At 37.3% G+C, this 22,977-nt stretch overlaps 1 protein-coding gene across 6 annotated transcripts; it reads left to right on the top strand.

Moving 5' to 3' along the window:
* Window positions 1–14,927: 14,927 nt before the first annotated feature.
* On the top strand, window positions 14,928–22,910 carry LOC140819027 (uncharacterized). Of its 6 annotated transcripts, none has more exons than XM_073179029.1 (14): window positions 14,928–15,085; window positions 15,184–15,333; window positions 15,761–15,811; window positions 16,112–16,382; window positions 16,465–16,536; window positions 16,620–16,678; window positions 16,777–16,912; window positions 18,148–18,244; window positions 18,332–18,398; window positions 20,049–20,147; window positions 20,629–20,718; window positions 21,249–21,403; window positions 22,054–22,155; window positions 22,452–22,910. In XM_073179029.1, exons 4-14 carry the CDS (start codon window positions 16,130–16,132, stop codon window positions 22,573–22,575), a joined length of 1,254 nt encoding a protein of 417 aa, XP_073035130.1. In that variant the 5' UTR covers window positions 14,928–15,085; window positions 15,184–15,333; window positions 15,761–15,811; window positions 16,112–16,129; the 3' UTR covers window positions 22,576–22,910. The 6 variants fall into 6 exon arrangements, with proteins under 6 accessions (XP_073035130.1, XP_073035129.1, XP_073035132.1 ...); XM_073179028.1 differs by adding an exon at window positions 15,506–15,574 and having other exon boundaries at window positions 14,928–15,333; XM_073179030.1 differs by lacking the exons at window positions 14,928–15,085; window positions 15,184–15,333 and adding exons at window positions 15,399–15,420; window positions 15,506–15,574.
* The last annotated feature ends 67 nt before the right edge of the window (window positions 22,911–22,977 follow it).

Below are 22,977 nucleotides of genomic sequence, written 5' to 3'. Positions count from 1 at the left end.
CTAAAATTTTAAACTATTTCAATTTTTTTTATAAAAATCTTTAATATATAAATGTCATATTTTAAAAATTTAATATAAATTTTTTACATAAAAATTATCAAATAAAAAATTAATATCGAGTAGTTCTACTCTTACCAGTATTAGCCATTCATTTATTGCCACAGTACCTATTTTTCTGGAGGTCAACTGTGAAAAAGGAACGTGGCACCCAATGACTAATCGGCCACAGGACTACTCGATATTTCCCAGTCAAATGGTCCTTGAATTCCTGAAATCTACATCAATTTTCCTTTTCTGAGACAACAAAGTTATATATATATACGGTCTCACGAATCTTTATCTGTAGGACAGATCAATCCTATCGATATTCACATTGAAAAGTAATAATCTTAGCATAAAAAATAATATTTTTTCATGGATGACCCAAATAAGAAATCTGTCTCACAAAATATGACCCGTGAGACCGTCTCACACACGTTTTTTCCAACGAGATATTTATTATTATTGAATCTTAAATCGAAGATCTCGTCTTAAATACGAAAGATTGCTATCCGGAGGATTATTACTCATCGACTTAATAGCAAAAGATTGAGCTGAATTGTTACATTAATTGATATGATTTAATTTGATTGAGCTCAATTTTTGTTACAAGCAAGAGATTTAGATATTATAGTATTTTAGCTTTATAGATTAAAAATCAACAGATTCAGTGTTATTGAAGTCTGAAGACTCCTTGTTTTCAATTTGGATTTGCAGATAGCCCCAGTACAGCATGATTTGTTAAGAGTTTGCTATCAGTAAAAAAAATATTATTAAATTTTGGGTTAAAAAATCAATTTTGTATGTTTATAAACTCAAATTATACGTTAGTGTAGGACCGAGTGTTTTTCGCTTTATCAAAAGATATAAATAGCAGTAATGATGCAACTCAAATATTTTAAACTGCATATCAGCTCAAGGATCATGATTCGATCGCTCTACCAAGCAGAGAAAATTATTGTACCTTACGATCTCTCTCTTAATAATTGCAATCTTTGCAATAAATACGAATCGAACTCATGACCTAGCTCTGATACCAATTGTAGGATCGAACGCTTGTCACTTTAGTAAAAGTCGTAGATAGTGGTAATTGTTCAACTCAAATTTTTTAAACTGCATAATAGCGCGAGCGTTATGGTTCGATCGCTCTACCCAACAAAAACAATTATCGCACATCAACAATTAGGTTCTGCTTAATTTAATTGAAATTCAAAAGCTAATCATATAGTGATTTTGATTATCCAAAAATGATTATGATAGTAAGTTATAACTTTTTTTTTGGACAAGATAGTAAGTTATAATTAAAATAACTTATTCATCGAATATTACTCATTTTCGATTCTTAGTTTTCAAACTATGTACTTCAATTTTTTCCATGAGTTACACTGTTACAACGAGTTATAGCTTGCGGCAAATGCTCGGTTCTACCATTGGTATCAGAGCCAAGGTCACGGGTTCGATTCTCATTGATTGCAAAGAGTACAATTATTGGGAGGGAGATTGTTGGGTGCAAGAATTGTCCCTATTTGATAGAGCGGTTAAACCGCGGTGCTTGAGCTGCTGTGTGATTTAAAATATTTGAGTTGCACTATTACCACCAGTTATAGCTTTTGGAACCTGGATTCTGATCTCCAATATAATTATGTCTAATGGAGACAGATTAGTTAATGTAGGAAATATATTAAGGATTATAATTATTGTTATTATGGTCTTAAGGTTCTTGTGATTGGTCTTTATTAGGGGTGTTCAAATTTCGGATAAAATCGAAAAAACCGAAAAAACCGAACACCGAACCGAACCGAACCGAAAGTCGGATTTTATAATTCAGATATAAATGTTAAAACCGAAGTTTATTTGGTTCGGTTTTGGATTATCTATAGCAAAACCGAAAAAACCGAAAAAATCGAAATTTCATTAAATTAATAATTTTTTTATATTTTTATTTATATTATATATTTTGATATGATATTTAGTGAATGAAAAACTATTTTGAATAATTTTTAGTTGATTGTTGTTTGTTTAATTAATTTAGACTTTATATTTAAATATTTTACTAAGAAAACATATAGAAAGTTAACATATTATATTTTACAATATATTTATATTATTAATTTAAATAATTATACGAAAACCGAAATAACCGACCGAAATAGCCGAACCGTTTTGGTAGAAAATCGAACCGAACCGAAGAAAAATGATTCGGATTATATATTTCTAAAACCGAAAACCGAAATAAAAAACTGAAAACCGAACCGAACCGACCGATGAACTCCCCTAGTCTTTATAACAAGTGACTAAAGATCAAGTCTCAAAATATGTAATAAACAGTTTATCATATGCAAAAAAATTAAATTAATCTTGGCTAATTATTATTTCTCCGATACCGAATCACAATTATAGAGATCGCGTTTGGATCGACGGATTTAAAATAGAAAATCAAAATAAATATAATCAATTTGTCCGATAAATTTTGAACTGGATCATATTTCACATAATAAAAATATGATTTGCAACTACAATTCGATTACTTAAGAGGCTTTCTGATGAATTTTAAATTTTATATAATATATAATTTAGAGTGACGAAGAAAAACTTTATACAATTTTTTTTTTTTTTAAAAACTTTCCAGCTATTTTATTTATATTTATGTGATCTGACGTACGTGGATCTTCACAAAGTACGATAATACACGTGAATAGACCCGATCATAATTAATTATGGGCAAAACTTGTGTGAGACGGTCTCACGGATCTTATTTGTGAGACAGATCTCTTATTTGGGTCACCCATGCAAAAGTATCACTTTTTATGCTAAGAGTATTACTTTTTATTGTGAATATGGGTAGGGTTGACCCGTCTCACAGATTATGATCCGTGAGACGGTCTCACATGAGAGTCACTCATTAATTATTACTAAAACTAACTAACTTTGATACATAATTATGTATATAGATATCTCTTTTATAATTGGATGTTTAAGTAGGTGAGATAGATGAACGTTTGATTAACGTGATCAGTAATGTGATTCCACTTATCAACATATTTTCAGACAAGTTTTTTCATTCATGATTTGTCTAGTGTGGTTTACTTATCCAACGTATTTTGGAGACTATTGTGTCAATCCAAAGCTTTACCCAATGTACACAGAAGAATAACGAATGTGAATTCCCATGTCATAAGAAAATATACTTTTATGCTATAATTTGATGTGACTTTGTGACATCAATAGACTTTTACAAAAATATACATATTAATACATTCAAATATTCACATATTATATTCTACAAAATAATAATCACTTTCTTAAAATTCAAATATTCACACATAATTTTCTAAAAATAAAAAAATTTAATATAGTTGGTGTCATCTAACAATAATTAAAGTATAACTGATCATTGAATGATCTGATAAGTTCTGATAGGCGAGTGCTAATGTAGTGACCCGTTCCAGAATCACCTACTAATCAAGAACTAAGCATGCGATTAACTTAATTAAAAACAATCAGAAATAAATGCGGAAAACTGTCACCAAAAGATAGATATACAACCCAATCGAAAATCCAGGACAACTCAACTAAAATGAAATATACGGTACAACCATATCGAATCAAAAAGATACCGAAGAACTAAACCAACCAGCTACTCAACGTCCTCCTCCTCCTCCTCCTGAGCTGTCCAACCTGAGGCCTGCCCCGTGGGAATGGGGTGTCCAAGATAAACAAAACCGAGGACATGAGCGATAAGAACGCCCAGTACAAAAGCATGAGTATACAAACCTATATGAAATGCACATGCTATGATATGATACCAGGGTAGTCAAGAAACAGGAGTAACAAAGGATCTCAATATGCTCAGTCTAGAGGCGCCAAGTGGATAGTGCCGCGCGGTACTCCTCTGGGTCACTGCATCCACTACAAGAACAGACGTGGACCTAAAATGTCCCGGATCACCGAAGCCCTCCGGACCCGTCGGCCACTGTGTACTCTCGGTGTCCATGCGTCCACAACACAAGACAGGGCTGAGCGGCCCCACAAGATATAGCTTATCTCGAAAGAGATACAGCTCAACAGTAAAGGCTATCTCGAAGGAGATACGGCTCAACATGAAATGCAACATGCATCATACAGCGTGACATAATAGCATGCATCATATGACATATATCAATGCACCACATAATCATGCAACACATATAAGAATGTATACTCGACCAGGATATCTCGGATAGTACTTTCGTACCTCTATCACTGCAATCCTAATCCACTGGAAAACCAGACAAACAGGTCTATTCCAAGCCTATTCATCAAGTGAAAACCATCACTAAAACTTATCTACCAGACTTAACTAGATAATCCTGAAATAATAATGATACAATTCCAAACCTTCGTCCGTCGCTAGCCCGCTGATGCCGCTAGCTCCCAACTAGAGCACAGCTCCGCTACAAAGCCAGTAGCTCCCTGCTAGTGCCTGAACCTCGGGAAAGACTAGAAACCTCTCAGAAACGACTAAAACGCTCTGGAACGCTCTGAAATGGCGAGTAAGAAATGAAGCCTCGCGCCTCTATTTATAGCCAATGTTCGGACGATCCGATCCACTTCGGAAGCTCCGATCCGGTACACTTCGGACGATCCGAACCCACTTCGGACGATCCGAACCTTGCATGCGTTCTACGTGTCCAACCACCTGTCTCGGACGATCCGAACCCTTGCTTGGACGATCCGAATTCTGCATGTCTGCCACGGGTCCAGCCACCTGGCTCGGACGATCCGACATCTGGCTCGGACGATCCGAACCATGATCGGACGATCCGAACCCGGTTCGGTCCTTCCGATCCTACCGAAAATAATTAATCCAAATTAGGAATCGGGATACTACATTCTCCCCCCTTAAAAAGATTTCGTCCTCGAAATCAGGTTTATAGGATGAACAAAAAGGAGTAACAACATTGTTATTATATCTCAATTGTTGTTGAACACAACTGATCTTTGGATTACAACGGAAAACACACACACACATCCATAGTACAACTACAGTACAACTCAAAAGAGCTCTGGATGCTCCGAACGCATACGACTCTCTAGCTCCCAAGTGGCTTCTTCAGTGCCTCTGCACTGCCACTGAACTAAGACAAGAGGAATGATCTTATTCCGGAATACCTTGTCTTTGCGATCGAGAATCCGCACTGGTCGTTCCACGTAAGACAAATCCGAATTTAGTTGAACTTCAGAGGGATGCAAGATGTGAGACTCATCTGCTACGTATCGTCTCAACAAAGATACGTGGAATACATCATGAATACTTGATAGGTATGGCGGCAATGCAAGTCTGTAAGCCAAATCTCCCACGCTTTCCAATATTTCAAATGGACCAATAAATCTCGGAGACAGCTTACCCTTGAGACCAAATCTCAAAATCCTGCGAAAAGGCGAAACTCGGAGAAACACTTTCTCACCTGGCTGAAAATAAAGAGGTCGCCGCTTGGTGTTCGCATAACTAGCCTGTCGATCCTGAGCGATCTTAATCCGTTTCTTGATTACTGCAACCTTATCAATAGCCTGCTGGACTAACTCCGGTCCCTCAACATGTCGTTCCCCAACTTCGTCCCAGAATAATGGAGTACGACAACGTCGCCCATACAACGCCTCAAATGGTGCCATACCAATACTACGATGATAGCTGTTGTTGTACGCGAACTCAATCAAAGGCAAATGATCCTGCCAAGCGGGTCCGAAATCCATAACACAAGCTCGCATCATATCCTCAAGTGTACGGATAGTCCTCTCTGTCTGACCGTCGGTCTCTGGATGATAAGCCGTACTCAAACTTAGTGAAGTGCCCATTGCTGACTGGAAACTACCCCAAAATCGTGAGGTAAAACGAGGATCTCTGTCACTAACAATACTGACTGGCACTCCATGCAGACGTAAAATCTCTTGAATATACAAGCGAGCCATACGATCGAAAGTGAAATCACGGTTATATGGCAGAAAATGAGCAGACTTGGTGAGTCGATCCACCACTACCCAAATAGCATCACTATTCCTCGAAGACAATGGTAAGTGAGTAATGAAGTCCATCGCGATATGCTCCCACTTCCATTCAGGAATAGGTAAGTTCAGCAATAATCCTCCCGGTCGACGGTGCTCTGCCTTAACCTGCTGACAAACAAGACACTTGGAAACAAACTGATAAATGCTGTGCTTCATCCCTTTCCACCAAAATCGTGTCCTCAAATCTTTATACATCTTATTGCTTCCCGGATGAACACTCAACTTGCTTCGATGGGCCTGAGATAAGATCTCTTCCCTCAAAGTATCATCCTCTGGTACTACAACCCGATTAGACAAACACAGAAGACCATTAGACTGATAATGGAAATTACTATCTCCACCAGCCAACCGAGCTAATCTCTGAGTCTTGAGATCAGACATCTGAGCATCTCGAATCCGAGCGAACAAAATTGGCTCAGATAAAATGGTAGCAACACGAATGCTCTCCATACCTTTCCGATGTTTGAAATTAAATCCCAACGAACAACAATCCTGGATAGTACTAATCATAGCACTGGTCTGAAGTGCAGAGGCTCTCACCTTGCGACTAAGAGCATCGGCTGTGAGATTCGCAGAACCTGGATGGTACTTGATCTCGCAGTCATAATCTTTAAGTAGATCCATCCAACGACGTTGTCTCATGTTCAACTCAGCCTGAGTGAACAGATACTTCAGACTCTTATGATCAGTAAAAATTTCAAACTTAACCCCGTACAAAAAATGACGCCATATTTTTAGCGCAAACACAATAGCAGCTAATTCTAGATCATGAATAGGGTACTTCTCCTCGTGAGGTTTTAACTGCCTGGATACGTAAGCGATCACATGATCATTCTGCGTCAACACACACCCTAAGCCTTGAAAAGAGGCATCGGTGTAAACACTGAAACCATCAGATCCTGACGGTAACGCCAAAACAGGTGCAGAAGTCAGAAGTCGACGAAGCTCTCTGAAACTATCTTCGCACTCAGATGACCACTCAAATGGAACATCCTTCCGAGTAAGTTGCGTCAATGGTCTAGCTACCTGAGAGAAATTCACAATGAAGCGACGATAATACCCTGCCAGACCTAGGAAACTACGGATCTCAGCCACCGTCGTAGGACGTGACCAATTCAGCACTGCCTCAATCTTGCTGGGATCCACAGAAATTCCTTCCTTGGAAATCACATGACCAAGGAATACTACACGATCAATCCAGAACTCGCACTTACTCAGCTTAGCATACAATTGCTTCTCGCGAAGAATCTGCAACACAATCCTCAAGTGCTGGATATGCTCTTCCACACTGTGAGAATAAATCAAGATATCATCGATGAAAACCACAACAAACTGATCCAGAAAATCACGAAAGACTCGGTTCATTAGATCCATGAACACCGCTGGCGCATTCGTCAATCCGAATGGCATAACTAAAAACTCGTAATGCCCATATCGAGTACGAAATGCAGTCTTGGAAATATCATCATCTCTGACTCTCATCTGATGATAACCCGATCGCAAGTCAATCTTGGAGTAAACAGAGGTACCCTGAAGCTGATCAAACAAGTCATCAATACGAGGTAATGGATACTTGTTTTTGATCGTCACACGATTCAGCTGGCGATAATCAATACACAATCGCATCGATCCATCCTTTTTCTTGACAAACAAGACTGGAGCTCCCCAAGGTGAAACACTCGGGCAAATATAATCTTTATCAAGAAGATCCTGCAATTGCTGCTTCAATTCTCTCATCTCTGACGGAGCAAGACGATAGGGGGCACGAGAAATCGGTGCAGTCCCTGGCATTAACTCAATGCCAAATTCCACCTCTCTAACCGGAGGAAAACCAGGAATCTCATCTGGAAAAACATCAGGAAATTCACAAACCACTGGAATATCATCTATACCAACACTACCTGTGGAGGAATCAATCGCATAGATGAGGTAGCCTTCCCCGCCCGCCTCTAAAGCACGACAGGCTTTCAGAGCAGATACCACTGGCATCGGAGGTCGCGCTCCCTCACCATAGAAAAACCAACTAGAGCTCTCAGTCGTACGAAACTGAACAAGCTTCTGGTAACAATCCACGGTAGCTCGGTAGGTAGTCAATAGGTCTATACCTAGAATACAATCAAAATCTTCCATCTCCAGGATCATAAGATTCGCAATCAATTCGTTACCCTCAAAATCTAAGGGACAACCCATCACTAGACGCTTAGCTAACACCGAATGACCCATCGGGGTAGAAACGGAAAGAATGACGTCTAGAGAAACATACGGTAACTTATGACGCTTAACAAATCGTGCAAATCAAAACGCCTAGGACCATCCCGACGATGACGATGTTCACGATGACGCCTACGATCGTCCTGGTCACCCCAACGACCTACACTTCCCTGACTACTCTCATCACCAAAGTGGTCAGCCATCGCTACAAGATAGAATGGGGAAAATGGTAAAATGGTCAACGAAAATCCCAAAACAGAAATCTATATCCCAAAATCGTAAGCATGCTCTGATACCATAAATGTAGTGACCCGTTCCAGAATCACCTACTAATCAAGAACTAAGCATGCGATTAACTTAATTAAAAACAATCAGAAATAAAGGCGGAAAACTGTCACCAAAAGATAGATATACAACCCAATCGAAAATCCAGGACAACTCAACTAAAATGAAATATACGGTACAACCATATCGAATCAAAAAGATACCGAAGAACTAAACCAACCAGCTACTCAACGTCCTCCTCCTCCTCCTCCTGAGCTGTCCAACCTGAGGCCTGCCCCGTGGGAATGGGGTGTCCAAGATAAACAAAACCGAGGACATGAGCGATAAGAACGCCCAGTACAAAAGCATGAGTATACAAACCTATATGAAATGCACATGCTATGATATGATACCAGGGTAGTCAAGAAACAGGAGTAACAAAGGATCTCAATATGCTCAGTCTAGAGGCGCCAAGTGGATAGTGCCGCGCGGTACTCCTCTGGGTCACTGCATCCACTACAAGAACAGACGTGGACCTAAAATGTCCCGGATCACCGAAGCCCTCCGGACCCGTCGGCCACTGTGTACTCTCGGTGTCCATGCGTCCACAACACAAGACAGGGCTGAGCGGCCCCACAAGATATAGCTTATCTCGAAAGAGATACAGCTCAACAGTAAAGGCTATCTCGAAGGAGATACGGCTCAACATGAAATGCAACATGCATCATACAGCGTGACATAATAGCATGCATCATATGACATATATCAATGCACCACATAATCATGCAACACATATAAGAATGTATACTCGACCAGGATATCTCGGATAGTACTTTCGTACCTCTATCACTGCAATCCTAATCCACTGGAAAACCAGACAAACAGGTCTATTCCAAGCCTATTCATCAAGTGAAAACCATCACTAAAACTTATCTACCAGACTTAACTAGATAATCCTGAAATAATAATGATACAATTCCAAACCTTCGTCCGTCGCTAGCCCGCTGATGCCGCTAGCTCCCAACTAGAGCACAGCTCCGCTACAAAGCCAGTAGCTCCCTGCTAGTGCCTGAACCTCGGGAAAGACTAGAAACCTTTCAGAAACGACTAAAACGCTCTGGAACGCTCTGAAATGGCGAGTAAGAAATGAAGCCTCGCGCCTCTATTTATAGCCAATGTTCGGACGATCCGATCCACTTCGGAAGCTCCGATCCGGTACACTTCGGACGATCCGAACCCACTTCGGACGATCCGAACCTTGCATGCGTTCTACGTGTCCAGCCACCTGTCTCGGACGATCCGAACCCTTGCTTGGACGATCCGAATTCTGCATGTCTGCCACGGGTCCAGCCACCTGGCTCGGACGATCCGACATCTGGCTCGGACGATCCGAACCATGATCGGACGATCCGAACCCGGTTCGGTCCTTCCGATCCCACCGAAAATAATTAATCCAAATTAGGAATCGGGATACTACAGCTAGGTAATGTCTTGAAAATATGATCGCTTAAATGTGCTCAGAAATCTTGTGATATTGCAAATCAAAAGATGGACGAGAGTTCTTCTTCTTAACCTGAATCTTTATTTTATATAGTTAAAAAGCTTCAACGGTCAGATTTATTTTTCAACAATCATTTGTACTTGTCTCTGACAGAATGACCTTGTCTTTATCAACATCGTACAAATGTCATTGCATGTTCCATTGAATTTTTCGGCTTTAACTCGAATAACCTCTGAAAGTTCTTTTAAATTATGTCATTTTAGGAAATATTTTGTCACATCAGGAATTAGTGAAGTAGTGTTTTTCATGCTAAAACTGGTAGTCTTCAGAATGGTTGGAAGTAATACATCCTCATTTGTTTGTTCAATTCTGATCAATGTTTGGATAGTAATGGTCTTCATTTAATACGCCTGGTCAGAACTTAGATGATCTACCACTTGTAAAGAATGATATAGTGGAGAGGCTGGATTTTGTATCAATGGTGGTAAACTTGAAATAAATATTTTATATAGACTGGTTTCCTGAAACATCTTGATTTTGTTATTGTGTCAATCACCAAAACTTATGATAAAAATAATATTCTAACAATTTCTCCCTTCTTAGTGAAAACAAAATCAAGTTGCAAGTCTATACAAAGATTTCAGGAATAATAAAAATAATGAGTTTTAAAAAAATGAATTTAATTAAGGAAATGAAATTTCATTGCACATGTGCAGAAAGTAAGACCTAATACACCTGTAGAGAAAATATAAAATCTAACGTCTATAACTCAAACCGTTGATGCCATCTCCTCTATTCCTTCTATATTATTCCCTTCTTCTTACTTCGGCTATATTAGATTCTTCGTATTTGGCCCTCTCAACTCGCATATTTTGCTCTCAATCTTCTTGTAGTCCACTATTTCTTCTTTTTTGGCATCACCGTGTTGCATATATTTTAGAATTTTGTGCAACTTGCTGCCCAAAGTATCATACCATTCATCCATATGCTGTCAAACTTGAGCCACTTGGACTTTCGACTTTGCATTCATATTGATTTGGGCTCCAGTGAGTTGAGCCGTCAATTCTCCATTTATGACAAATATTTGACTTTTAATCTGCGATTGAGCAGCAGTTGGCTGTGCGAACTTGGGACTCAATGGTGCTTAGATTTTTGATTACTTGGGCCTTGAAACTATCGAACATCGCTCAATGAGCATAGTTCTTGACTTCAATATCATGGACGAATTGGGAAATGACAATCATTTGGCACATGAGATGATCAAATAGAGTCTTGGTTGAAGAGTTAGGATGTTTAGATAATATATTGGACCAAAGAGATTCATGTAGAGAAGTTCTGAACATCGGATCGTTGAGTTTTTTCCGTTGTTCTTGAAGGTTGATATGAGTTGTTTACCTAACAGATATACAAAAAAATAAAAAGCTTTATCCTTAGTGAAATATATGTTAGGTAGTCCCGAGACTAGTTTTTGCTTACTCAAGCTGATAATAGATTTGAAATTTAAGTGATTGAGATGTTTATGTCAAAACATATTTTTATTACCATGAAAAACAACAAAACACATATGAGCAACAAGTTTGTAATCGTTACAACTTACTTTATAAGTATTTTGTTATCTTATTCTGGTTAACATAACATCTCCATTAGCTGATTTAACTATGCATGTGTGTTTGTGAAATTCAACAGAGTATCTGTTGTCACATATTTGACTAAGGCTAATCAGAAAATAACACATATTTTCAACTAATAAAGCATCTTTAATGATTAACTTGTCATGAATAATCTTATCCTTACTCACGACATTACCATTGAAGTTTTCACCAAAAGTGATTTTGGTCTTTTGTAATAAATTAACTCGGAAAACAACTTGATGTCACCTGTCATGTGTCTTGAACAACCACTATCCAAAAACCGGATTGATTCTTTGATGATGTTTTTCTTTGATTCTTGAAATCAATTAACAAAATTTTTGGTACCCAAAACTAGTTGGGTCCTGAACATATTAATATTTTTGGGACATATACTTGAATTAGTCTAACTGACTTACTCCTGTGTATCGAAAGAGTGTGAGCATGTGTATAAACCTATGAAGTTTTGTGATGTGTTTTCTCTATCACCATATGTAGTTTAGGTCGTTCATCCTTCTCATTCATGTTGTATCTCTTTTGGAAAGATCTATAGTTGTGGTTATGACTAGATGTCGCCTTCACAGAGTAATGTCCAATTGGAGTTGGTTTTTTGCAAGAACAATTCTAGCCAGTGGAGCTAGATTGATTTTATCAGCATATAAGCTATGTTCGATTTAACTTAAAACTCTCCGGTTCTATATGACCTAAACTCCTATGTTTGACCTTATTCTCAAAATTTACATTCTGTTTGGGTTGGTTTTTTGGCTGATTATGTTCATATATCGTGTTAGATCAGACATAGTCTATCATTTCTGAATTTCTTGACGAACAATAACATCGCGTCATTGCTCAGTTGTATTCTCAACTGAAACTGTTGGCTCCAATTTCAGAGCACTGAGGGCGATTGTAACTAATGGGACTACTGGTTTTCCCTCTTTGTTTGCATCTCGAATTCATAAGCTTTTAAATCTGCAAACAAGTCATGTAGTTCCACCTTGTTCAGGTCTTTTGATTCTCTCACGACCATAGTTATACTATCTCATTCTTTGGGAAGACCACACATCACCTTTAGAGCAATCTTTTTGTTTGAATGCACTATTCCTAGTACATTCAGTTCATTTATGATGCAACTCACTCTTTCATCAAACTCATTTATTGATTCTCTAGCTTTCATTTTGATATTGTCGAACTTTTGTACGACAACTGAAAGTTTATTCTCCTTAGTCTGCTCGTTGCCTTCACACAACTGAATCAGCTTCTCCCAAATTTCTTGTGCTGATTTACATATTTTGATCTTGCTGAACGTGTTTTTATCCAACGTCTAGTCTAGTACAGAATGTTCTTGGAAACTTTGTCCAAGTTTGCCTTCCTTTTATCTTCTGTGGTTCACTCATCGCGTAGTTTTTCGATACGATGAGGTGATCCGTCAATTAGAGCAACAAATGTGTTAGCTTTCATAATTTTCACGGGTCTGTCAATTATGACGTACCACATATCATCGTCATGTGCATCTAAATGAGACTGTATTTTGATTTTCTAGTCATCGAACTTCTCTCTTAAAAACATAGAGATTTTGTTAAATAAAGACATTATTATCAGATTTGAGCTTATGGAATATTCAAGACCAGATTTTAACCGCTCTGATACCACTTGTTATGATCAGTTATGATGATAATATGTTTAGAAAAGGGTTGAATAAACACTTCGATTTTTTAATCTTTTGGAGTTAGCTTATCTTCTTACTTATCAGTTTGAAAACTGAATAGCTCTAACAAATAGCCCGGATGCTACGAATAACACAAAGATGTGTGAGCTAAATTGTGGGATTTGTAAATTGAATAAACTTGAAAGTAAATTGCAAATAACTGATAGTTGTTCATGCATGTTGTTTTTGTTCGGTTAACGTTTTCATAGCCTTTATGCAACTGAACTCATCAGCTATAAATAGTCTTCGATTCCAACGATCACATTGAATGTGTTGGGTGCAATAATTGTCCTTGCTTGGTAGAGCGATCGAGCCATGGTGCTGGAGCTGCTGTGCGGTTTAAAAGATTTGAGTTGCACCATTACCACCAGCTATAGCTTTTGGTAAAGCGGTAAGCACTCGGTCCTACAATTGGTATCAGAGCCAAGGTCATGGGTTCGATTCCCATTGATTGCAAGGAGTGCAATTATTGAGAGAGAGATTGTTGGGTGCAATAATTGTCCTTGCTTGGTAGAGCGATCGAACCATGGTGCTTGAGCTGCTGTGCGGTTTAAAAGATTTGAGTTGCACCATTACCACCAGCTATAGCTTTTGGTAAAGCGGTAAGCACTCGGTCCTACAGAATGCATTTAATGATTAATATCTGTTGAATCGTCTTCTAGTCCATGTGGATGACTTTTTCTGACAGTGGTATGATGTATCAGACTTGCTCTGCTTCATCTGTTCTACTTTGGTACAGACTGTCAGTTTATCTGCTGAAATTTCAAATTGCAGCTGATGACGTGGCTAACTGATCAAGAGTCAAACTAGTCGACTGATCAGTTCAGCTGGACTACATCAGTTCTAACCGATGTCTTCTCAATTTAAACAGTTGAGTTAGGTCATTTCAGTTCAGTTTAGCCTTCAGTTCTGATCTTCAATCTGTTTAACGAACTTCGAATCATCAGTTTTATTATTTATTTATACTTATAAGAACTTTAGTCTATTTACTTAAGTTTTTAATCCATTTAAGTCCGATAAATCTTATTTGTTTTTGCGATCAATTAAGAACTTTCAGTTGTGTCAATTCAGTTTGGTTCTAAAGTTCTCTTACAAATTTTTTTGTTTAACTTTGAAACTCATAAATTCCAACATATATTTATCTGAATTTGATTGTATTCAAGTCTCAACCCTGACGTCTCATCCTAAACTTGAGACCCTGATATCAGATGACTTTATAAGCCATAAAGTCAATATAGAGATACATATATATTTTTAGAGTCAATTTATGATACACCGAGAGTTTTAGGTGTTTTTATAAGATGTTTACGTGAACATCTCACTACAAATAAAAATATATAAATAGACTTCACAATTTTGGTTTTGAAATGAAATATTCGTATGAACATTCGGTAAAAAAAAAAATACTCTCGATATAACATAAAATCGTTCTTTTTCATCTATATAGATTTGATTGTTTTTATTTACTATTAAGATTGTAGTTATTTGGTACATCAACTTAGGTCCGTTATAAATATATGATTAAATAAAGAGTTTCAGGTTAGAGGAGCTTCCAACTTCCATTCTCGCTCTCCAAAGTAATAATGATTAGCACGAAAGCAAGCTTTTAGATTTTCCTTTCCTTCTCCTCTTGTTTACTTGCTACGTTTGCTCATCAACATTTTCACTCCACGTCCAAGCTCCAAATTCCTAGTTGATTCATATGTTTTCGTATCGCCTTTCGTTGAATTGTCCATTTTCCTGCAATTGATGTTCATGTTGAATGATTTTTTTTTTACTGAAAATTTCAGTATATATTGACTTTGGTATAGTCTCATCGCTTTTGACCGAAACCCACAAGAGAATTGATTCCACAAACCTTTAAAATCGCATCTTTGTCATTTGTCCGCTCGTTCATGTTCCCGTGCTTGATGGGATTCAACGGTCCTGTTCTGCTTCAGGTGGAGATTTTATTCTGTGCGTTTATGTTGTTTTGTATTGATGAGTTGATTGATCTCTTAGTTTTGGCTTGCGGCAAATTGAAGAGGGTCTCTTTCTTATTTGTTTTCCTTTTTGGGTTTTTTTGGTTTACTGTTGTGAAGACTATAATTATTGTTTTATCGTGTTTTTCAGTATCTAGCTGCAGTCTGATCTTAATTACTCCCCGATTCTAAAGTTTCTATAAAGGGAAAAATAGGAAATGTGAGTTTTTTTTTGTTTAACTGAATAAATGAGGGAACAATAAGGGCTACTAGCATTAGAAAAGGAAGCACAAGTTGTCAATGTGTCATGCCTTTCTTGTGACATTGATGTAACCAGTTTTTTCTTGGATTTTTTTCTTCCATTTTAATTTTGATCTGAATTTTATTTCTTGTTATTCTGTTGCAGAAAGTACTGGACAAATTTACCAATCTATCTTCTGATATCTAAAGACGCCTGGTAAGCACATTTATCACTCAGCATTTATACAGTTTGACGTAATCTTGCCACCACCCGTGAGTTGCCAATTACTTTGTTAGTTGTGTAGTTCAAGGACTTCACCTCTTTATTCTCCACCTCCACTCTGTTTTGTTAGTTTCCTGTGAATGCTTTGTGCATCATTTTAACCTCTGGGTGGTATAACAAGAAACCAAGTCTCGATGTACATTTGTACATCATAAAACTATCAAACTGCCTTTTTGATGACCTTTTGTGGTCGATCTCCTAAATTGTGCTTGTGAATTGTGCTTCTGTTGGCAGATCAAAAAAATATAGGACATGGGATGCCTAGTATCAACTCCTAATGATACAGGTGGAAACAGGAGGAGGCCATCAAATATTGGGGAGGTTTCTGTATTTGTCCCAGGTTTACGGATCCCCAAGCCTGTTGATTTCTCTCAGTCATTAGGTGATCAAATCTCTAAAAGCTTAGTTGAACGCCTTTCTGCTCTCAGAACCAGAATAGTAGTTATGGCAGCGCATGAAGCTCCGACAATTACAAGAACAAGACGGAAAAGTGCTACTCAACATGGTTGGTCGCAGAGATGACCTAAAAATTTCATGCTATCTAAAATTGCTGATATGGATGTTTGATAATCTGTTTCTTGCAATAGGTTCAGCTGTGAGTGATCTTCTTCAGGCTCTAGAAGACTATTTGCCAGTTCTTTTGGGATTGGTTAAAAATGGTAAGCATTTCCAACGCCAATCCAGGTACCAAAACTTTCCATTAAAATCACACTTTTGAGAGACACCCCTTTGTGTTGCGCAGGGAGTCCGTTGCAACACAAATTGCAGTTTGTTTGGGTTAATCAAGAGGACGAAGCAGAGGTCCCGCTTAAATTTGCCTTCAAATCCATAACTTTCTTTCACCTGTTCTCTTGCGTTAAAAGCACTGTTAATCTCATCATCGCTATCATTATCTCCAGGAAACAGAAATGTTTAGCGCTTGGTATGAAATATTATCGGTTTTGCACTTGATGGCCATGCTATCATTAACACAAGCCAATCTATTACTTCTTCCAAGAACATCCATTGATGGCTATCAGCCAAAGTTATCGGAAGGTACTCAAGCTAACTCCAATTCTATATAATTTTAGTACCTAGTCAGTTTTCATTATATACAATCTTTCTCACTCATTTGTCTGTAGATCATCAGACAATTTTCATATTTTCAGACACCTCAAGTAGAGAAAATTGTGATATTGTTTTTCGTAGGTGAATCTATGTATATTTTGTTGGCATATATGATAAAAGATCCTGAATGTGCTTGTTACTCAATTGTGAGCATGCTAGTAAGTCATCAATGATAGATGCTATGGTCATAATTAAATTAGGTTAACTCAATCTTTTTCTTACTGAGATACTCAGTTGTTAATTGGATTGAGTTTAAATGAGACGTTATATAAATGAAGAAGAGATTTCACGCTCTAATTAAGTTGCATTAATTGGCCTTAGAAAACCTGAGAATTGTGAGAGATCATTGTTCGCATGCTTGCAGTCAGGAATGATATAAGATGCTGTTTCAATAGAAATTAGACCTTGTTCATTTACCTGTCTAACGATGATACAATGCACAAACAATCATCACTTGCTGGATGCTTTGCGCAAATGACAATGAACGACACGTAATTTAAAGTGATAAAACCGGTTTAATTGCTTCTAATAGTCGATAATAAAAAGAGAAGCACTCAGTCAAGTAACTGTGGAGCAGGGGAAGGTGCTTCGATTGGCAGGAGATGAGGCCCCAATCTTATTATTTCTTTCTTATATGGTGAATGCTGAATGCTTATGTCTATTTGTTTACATATGCGTTGAATATCATAAGTATCAAATGTCATCTCTAGAAGCTTACAATTTTTATTACAATAAGTTTGCCATTCAGCATGAATCAGAGCTTCTAGCCCCATTGGGTACATGAGTGAGGACAGTCTCTTTGCACCCATTAATAGAAAAGAGTTTCACTTGCAAGTCTTAAAAGGGGCGTGCAGAAATCTTAAAATTAATTGTACACATCTTTAATGAATTAATTTTTTAGATGAGATAGTTACAAGCAATATGTATACTTGAATGAACAGTCAATTATTTCAATGAAATAGTAAATATAACTAACACTTATATCATGCATCCAGCTGGAAGTTAACTGTACAATGTCTTGAACAAACACGATAGGATAAAAAAACAAATTCCACCTTTGTCACATTGAACTTCCAAGTTGTTTAGTGGATGTGCAGCATGTTTCCTTTTTTTGCTTTTAGTAAATTTCTCACTCCTAATGTGCTTTCTATGTTTTACAACAGAGAATCGACGATCTTCTGTTGATGTTTTCTTGAAGGCTGCCGGTTACCTTGATTGTGCTGTCCGACATGTTCTCCCACAGGTTCCCAATGAACTAAGGTATCTTGTTAAGGGCTGTAAAACGATCAATTAGTAGAAGATTATGTGATGGATTCACCTTTTCCCCTAACTTACTTATTTCTTTAGGAGAAATCTTCCCGTGGATCTTGCTGAAGGAGTTCTGCGAGCACTTTGCCTCCAAGCACTAGGGCAGGTATTATGGTTCACGAAGTTACCACCTTACACCATATCACGATGCCACTATTGAAACTTACTTAGATATTGAAAAATGCTGCAATTTTACATTTATTGGTTTTGTTAGTCAGATAGTGTTGCAAAGTTTTGGCCCTTGAATCTGCATAATCGATGAAATTCATGATCATGGTGAAGATGGTTTCTGAGCTAGTGAAACATCTTAGACTTCATTTAGTTTATAGAAATTTCAACAATATGTTTGAACTTGATATAATGGAACATTCTTCGCATTTTCCTCGTGAATGGATTCCAATTGGATGTGATGTATGCTATCTTAAGAGCCAAGGGGAGTGCAAATGTATGAAATTGTTTGATTTCCATTAAGAATCATGCTTTAGTCGGGACATTTTTTGAAGAGCAGCTGCGTATATGACCAGGGAAGCAATCATTTTCTCACAAGTTTCGTAAGATAATTGGTAACAATTTTATGGATGTGACTAATGGCATCAGAGGTCATAAATATTTTGCAAGACTCTCTGACAAATTTATTAGTGATATTGCGGATGTTTGAAGCTTATGACATATCCAGCTCTATCTTTATACACTGTTTTGAGTCCGAGAAGACTTGTAAACCTAACAAGTTAGAAGTAAATCGATAGTTTATTGCCCAAAAGGTGACATCTTGCACCTCGTACCAACAGTTAGCAAGGTGTGTTCAATCATAAAAACCCGGCCTTGCTGAGATGGATTATTTTTTTGCTGTTATTCTAAAATTAAGGTTTCTTCATTGTTGTGGTCTATTAAAATTACTAATTAGTGAATATTGGACATCTTTAAAATGTAGCATATTATGCATGTTTCAGATTATCTGCTGTCATTTCACGCCCCTTCTCTCTTGCATCGCCATTGTGGTTGAAGCAAGTTGATGCATATAACTTAACTAATATTGGAGATTTGAAGGATATGAATGCTCGTGTGGTAGTTTGGAAATAATAAATCAAAATTTAATGAACTTTCTCTAATTATGAACACACTTTTCATAGGGTAAGCATGATAGCATTTTGATGGTTTAAAACTTCAGAAAGCTATCTTTTGCTATGTGTATAATATTTGATGCCATTGCTAATAGAGCTCGGTCACATTTCACATAAGATACCCTACTTTACTTAGACCACGTGGGTTTGTTTTAGTGAATAAATGTTATGGCCTTACTGGGGTACCAAGCAGTTACTGTTTGTTAGTTATTGTCATTTATGTTTCTCATTCATGTTAGTACTTGATATTTGCCTTACAGCCACATGGAAAAGCACAAGCTGTTGTGTACATTATGCTGGTTGGGTTTTCTTCAAGAATTTTGATGTAGATTTCATATATCCCTATTATTGAAATTTTTGTTATGTTGAATTTACATGAAGCTGTTAAGACCCATAATTATGTTTTGTCCTGTAGTTGTCCTGGAACTGTTTGTTGATGCATGATTGCATGAATATAGCTTCTAAATATGGGTGCTTTGTTTTTGTTTGCTTTTTAGTCTGGCCAAGACATGATTCTTGCAAGTTAGTTATCGTTGCTATATGTCTACTTTGTTCGTGCAATTTAATAAATTTCTGATGCTTGTTTAAGTTATATCAAGTTATATATCTCTGAGCCTTGCATCTCCTTGGAATAGTGTGTTGATATTCAGCTGGGACTTGCAATCGATAGTGCCAAGGCCACCTTAGCTGTGAAAAGAAGACTTGCTTGTGAGATGGTAAAATACTGGCAGCAGGTATTAATGGATTTTGTTTTCCTTTTTATCCGCTGCAATAACCTTTTCAAATTGTTTGTTAGCGGTCAATTGTACTAGTATTATATATATTGTGCCATACCTCATTGTGCAGTTTTTCTGGTTAACTTTTGTGGAGAATAACTACTCAAGTTCTTATAGATAGTTGTAACATATGTACCATTAGCATGAACTAATTAGAGAACAAAGGGGGCTTCAAACTCATCACTTCTGGTTTTTGCAAGCATACATCCTGGATATTTCGTTCACTTGTTTAATCTTTTGCTGACTTAGATTCATGGGTTTTAAAGAATAATCAATCCATTATAGTAGTGCAGTTGAATCGAACCTTTTCAATTGCTTTTTGTTTGTTCATACCAAAGGTTGAACATAGTTCATCTTTGTTTCCTTCATTAGCTCCATGATTATAACTCCTTTTTATGATTTTATGAGGACTTAAGTTCGTGAGATTGTAACTTTGCAGGCCCAAGATAACATCATGAACCTTCCACTGGCAAATGGTTGGGGAGAAAAGCATTCTTTATTCGTGAAGTGGAAACACATTGAGGCTAAGGTATGTCTTAAAATTGCCATTATCTTTATGTTGTACTGCAAGATCCGGCCTACTTTTATCAAACTATCCAATAGCAATTACTGTGAGGCATCTTGAAATGTCATACACTTGCATACTTCCTCTGCCCATCAACGCCTTAACCTCTTGACACTGGAGTTATTTCTACTGTTTTGAAATTTGAAGTGCCTCAATGATTGGTCGAGTGGAAATTCTGATTACGATGTGTATGCTAACCAATTGATTTATTATTTGGGGATATATCTCACAGTCCGAAACAAGATATGTGGGGGTTGCTGCATAACAAAGAAGTAGAATTGATGGGATGTGACTGTTCCAATTGATCCCGTCATAATAGATTATAAAGAGCATATTTTTCTACATTATTTTACAAAATTATCACTCTATTTTGATATTTTGGTATCAGTATGCTGTTAAAACTTGATGATGTCCTTTATCATGATAATTTAGTTTTCAAAACCCCTTTCATAATCTCTGACTTGTGTTAACAGAAGACTTTGATATTATGATAGGCTGCAGCATACTACTACCATGGTTTAATTCTCGACGAGGGGAATACAGAGAAGTCCCATGGGATGGCTGTTGCTGCTCTACAAGCAGCAGACGAATATCTCAAAGAGAGCAAGAAGGCTGGTGAAGCTTTTAATGCATCAGTTCCTGTCTCTAGGTAATCTTGGTACCCCCTTTATCTCTTGTTCACGTTTATGAGGAATATGTACAATTAAACTTCCAAATTATCTTATATACGTGAGGATTCTGGTTCGCTCTCTATCCAGATACTTTACAACTTAAATTTCATGGAAATGTACTGCCACTCTTCCAACACTCGGATTTCAGAAATTCTGAAATTTTATCACTGGGTCAAGGAAATTTTCTTGTTCAATCTTCGTTCACTCGATATGGAAATCTACTCTCATCTATTCTAAAGTTCTGAAGCTTTTGTCCTGTTCCCCACATCTCCTCTTTTCAGTTCAGTTTCCTATTGTGATAACAGCATGTTTTGAATGGGCCTCACATATCTTCCTTCAGTCCTAGTGATCAAACGCTGGGTGTCTTTTAGTGATTAGGGTACAACATCACCAGTTAATTTTCTCAGTCTACTATGAGATATAATGTGCATGTTAATTCGTAAAGATTTAATCCTTTCATAAGAAATTGTACTGGTTTAAGCCTTTAACACTTATTTTGTGGGGTGTTCTTTGTCTTCAATTTTTCTACCTGCCTCATGTTTTTGGAGCCAGTTCCTATAGAATAATACACAGCATTGCACTGCTATATGACATAGATGGGAATACTAAATTCCAATTTTTGGTGCAGGAACACACCACTTTGGGGAACCATGAAGTATCTGTCTGAAAAGATTCCCAAGGACACTTCTAGCAAGGTGCGAATCAACAAGGATCTGTACACTTCCGAAAAGTAAGTATTGATGGACAAATCTAAGTATCTGATTATTTTCTTGCACAGAGTTTGTCACTATTTATTAGCTTAATAAGCGGAACTTAATGCATAAGTTAGCTCATTCACGAGTTTCATGTGTTGAGTCGTTGGTCTCTAACTCTCTACTTAGGAGCTCGTAGAGGACATCTATCGTTTATATCAGTCAACGTTTCCCAATTAGGGTGAATATCTTTTAGATAGTGTGCCAGTTATGTACCAGCAAATTGATACAGAATATGTTATTCTCATTTGCATATTCCAATATTTGAGTGTAGAATTATGGAAACAGCACCTACATTACCAGACTTTGCTTTGGCTCTGAAACCTGATGAATACCAGCTTCCTCTTGTGCACGCCTGTTGGAATGATGAAGAAGCTAATGCGTCATCTAAAGTGTAAGCTATCCAATCAAAGAATCGGTTAATTTTTTTTTTGAACATTTCAAATATCTGGCTATAGATCCTCCAGAATAGTTGTAAAAAACACGTGCATAAATTTTTTGGGTCTAGTACCCATTCCTTGTAATTATTGCTGTTGATTGTATGTCACTTCGAAGCTCCATCTACCGAAGGATGTACTTGTTCTTCAGCCGAATATACCTTTTATGATTGAGATTTGTGTGGAAATAGACAAACTATGAGTAATCTATATCTTGTTCATGGTAGCATAATATTGTGTAGACTTTTTTTGTGTGTTTTGACTAATTCAAGTAACGAGGCTCTCCAGGTTAGCTACTTTCATATTTTGAAGGCATATTCATTCAACTATTGTTTTAGTTTTGCAAATTTGTACGAAAGCGCC

Source organism: Primulina eburnea, chromosome 18 (genome assembly GCF_022965805.1).
Source record: "Primulina eburnea isolate SZY01 chromosome 18, ASM2296580v1, whole genome shotgun sequence".
In the NCBI taxonomy this organism is placed as follows: Eukaryota; Viridiplantae; Streptophyta; class Magnoliopsida; order Lamiales; family Gesneriaceae; genus Primulina; species Primulina eburnea.
The sequence above is the reverse complement of the archived record's forward strand: the minus strand, read 5'-3'. Positions and strand labels throughout refer to the sequence as shown.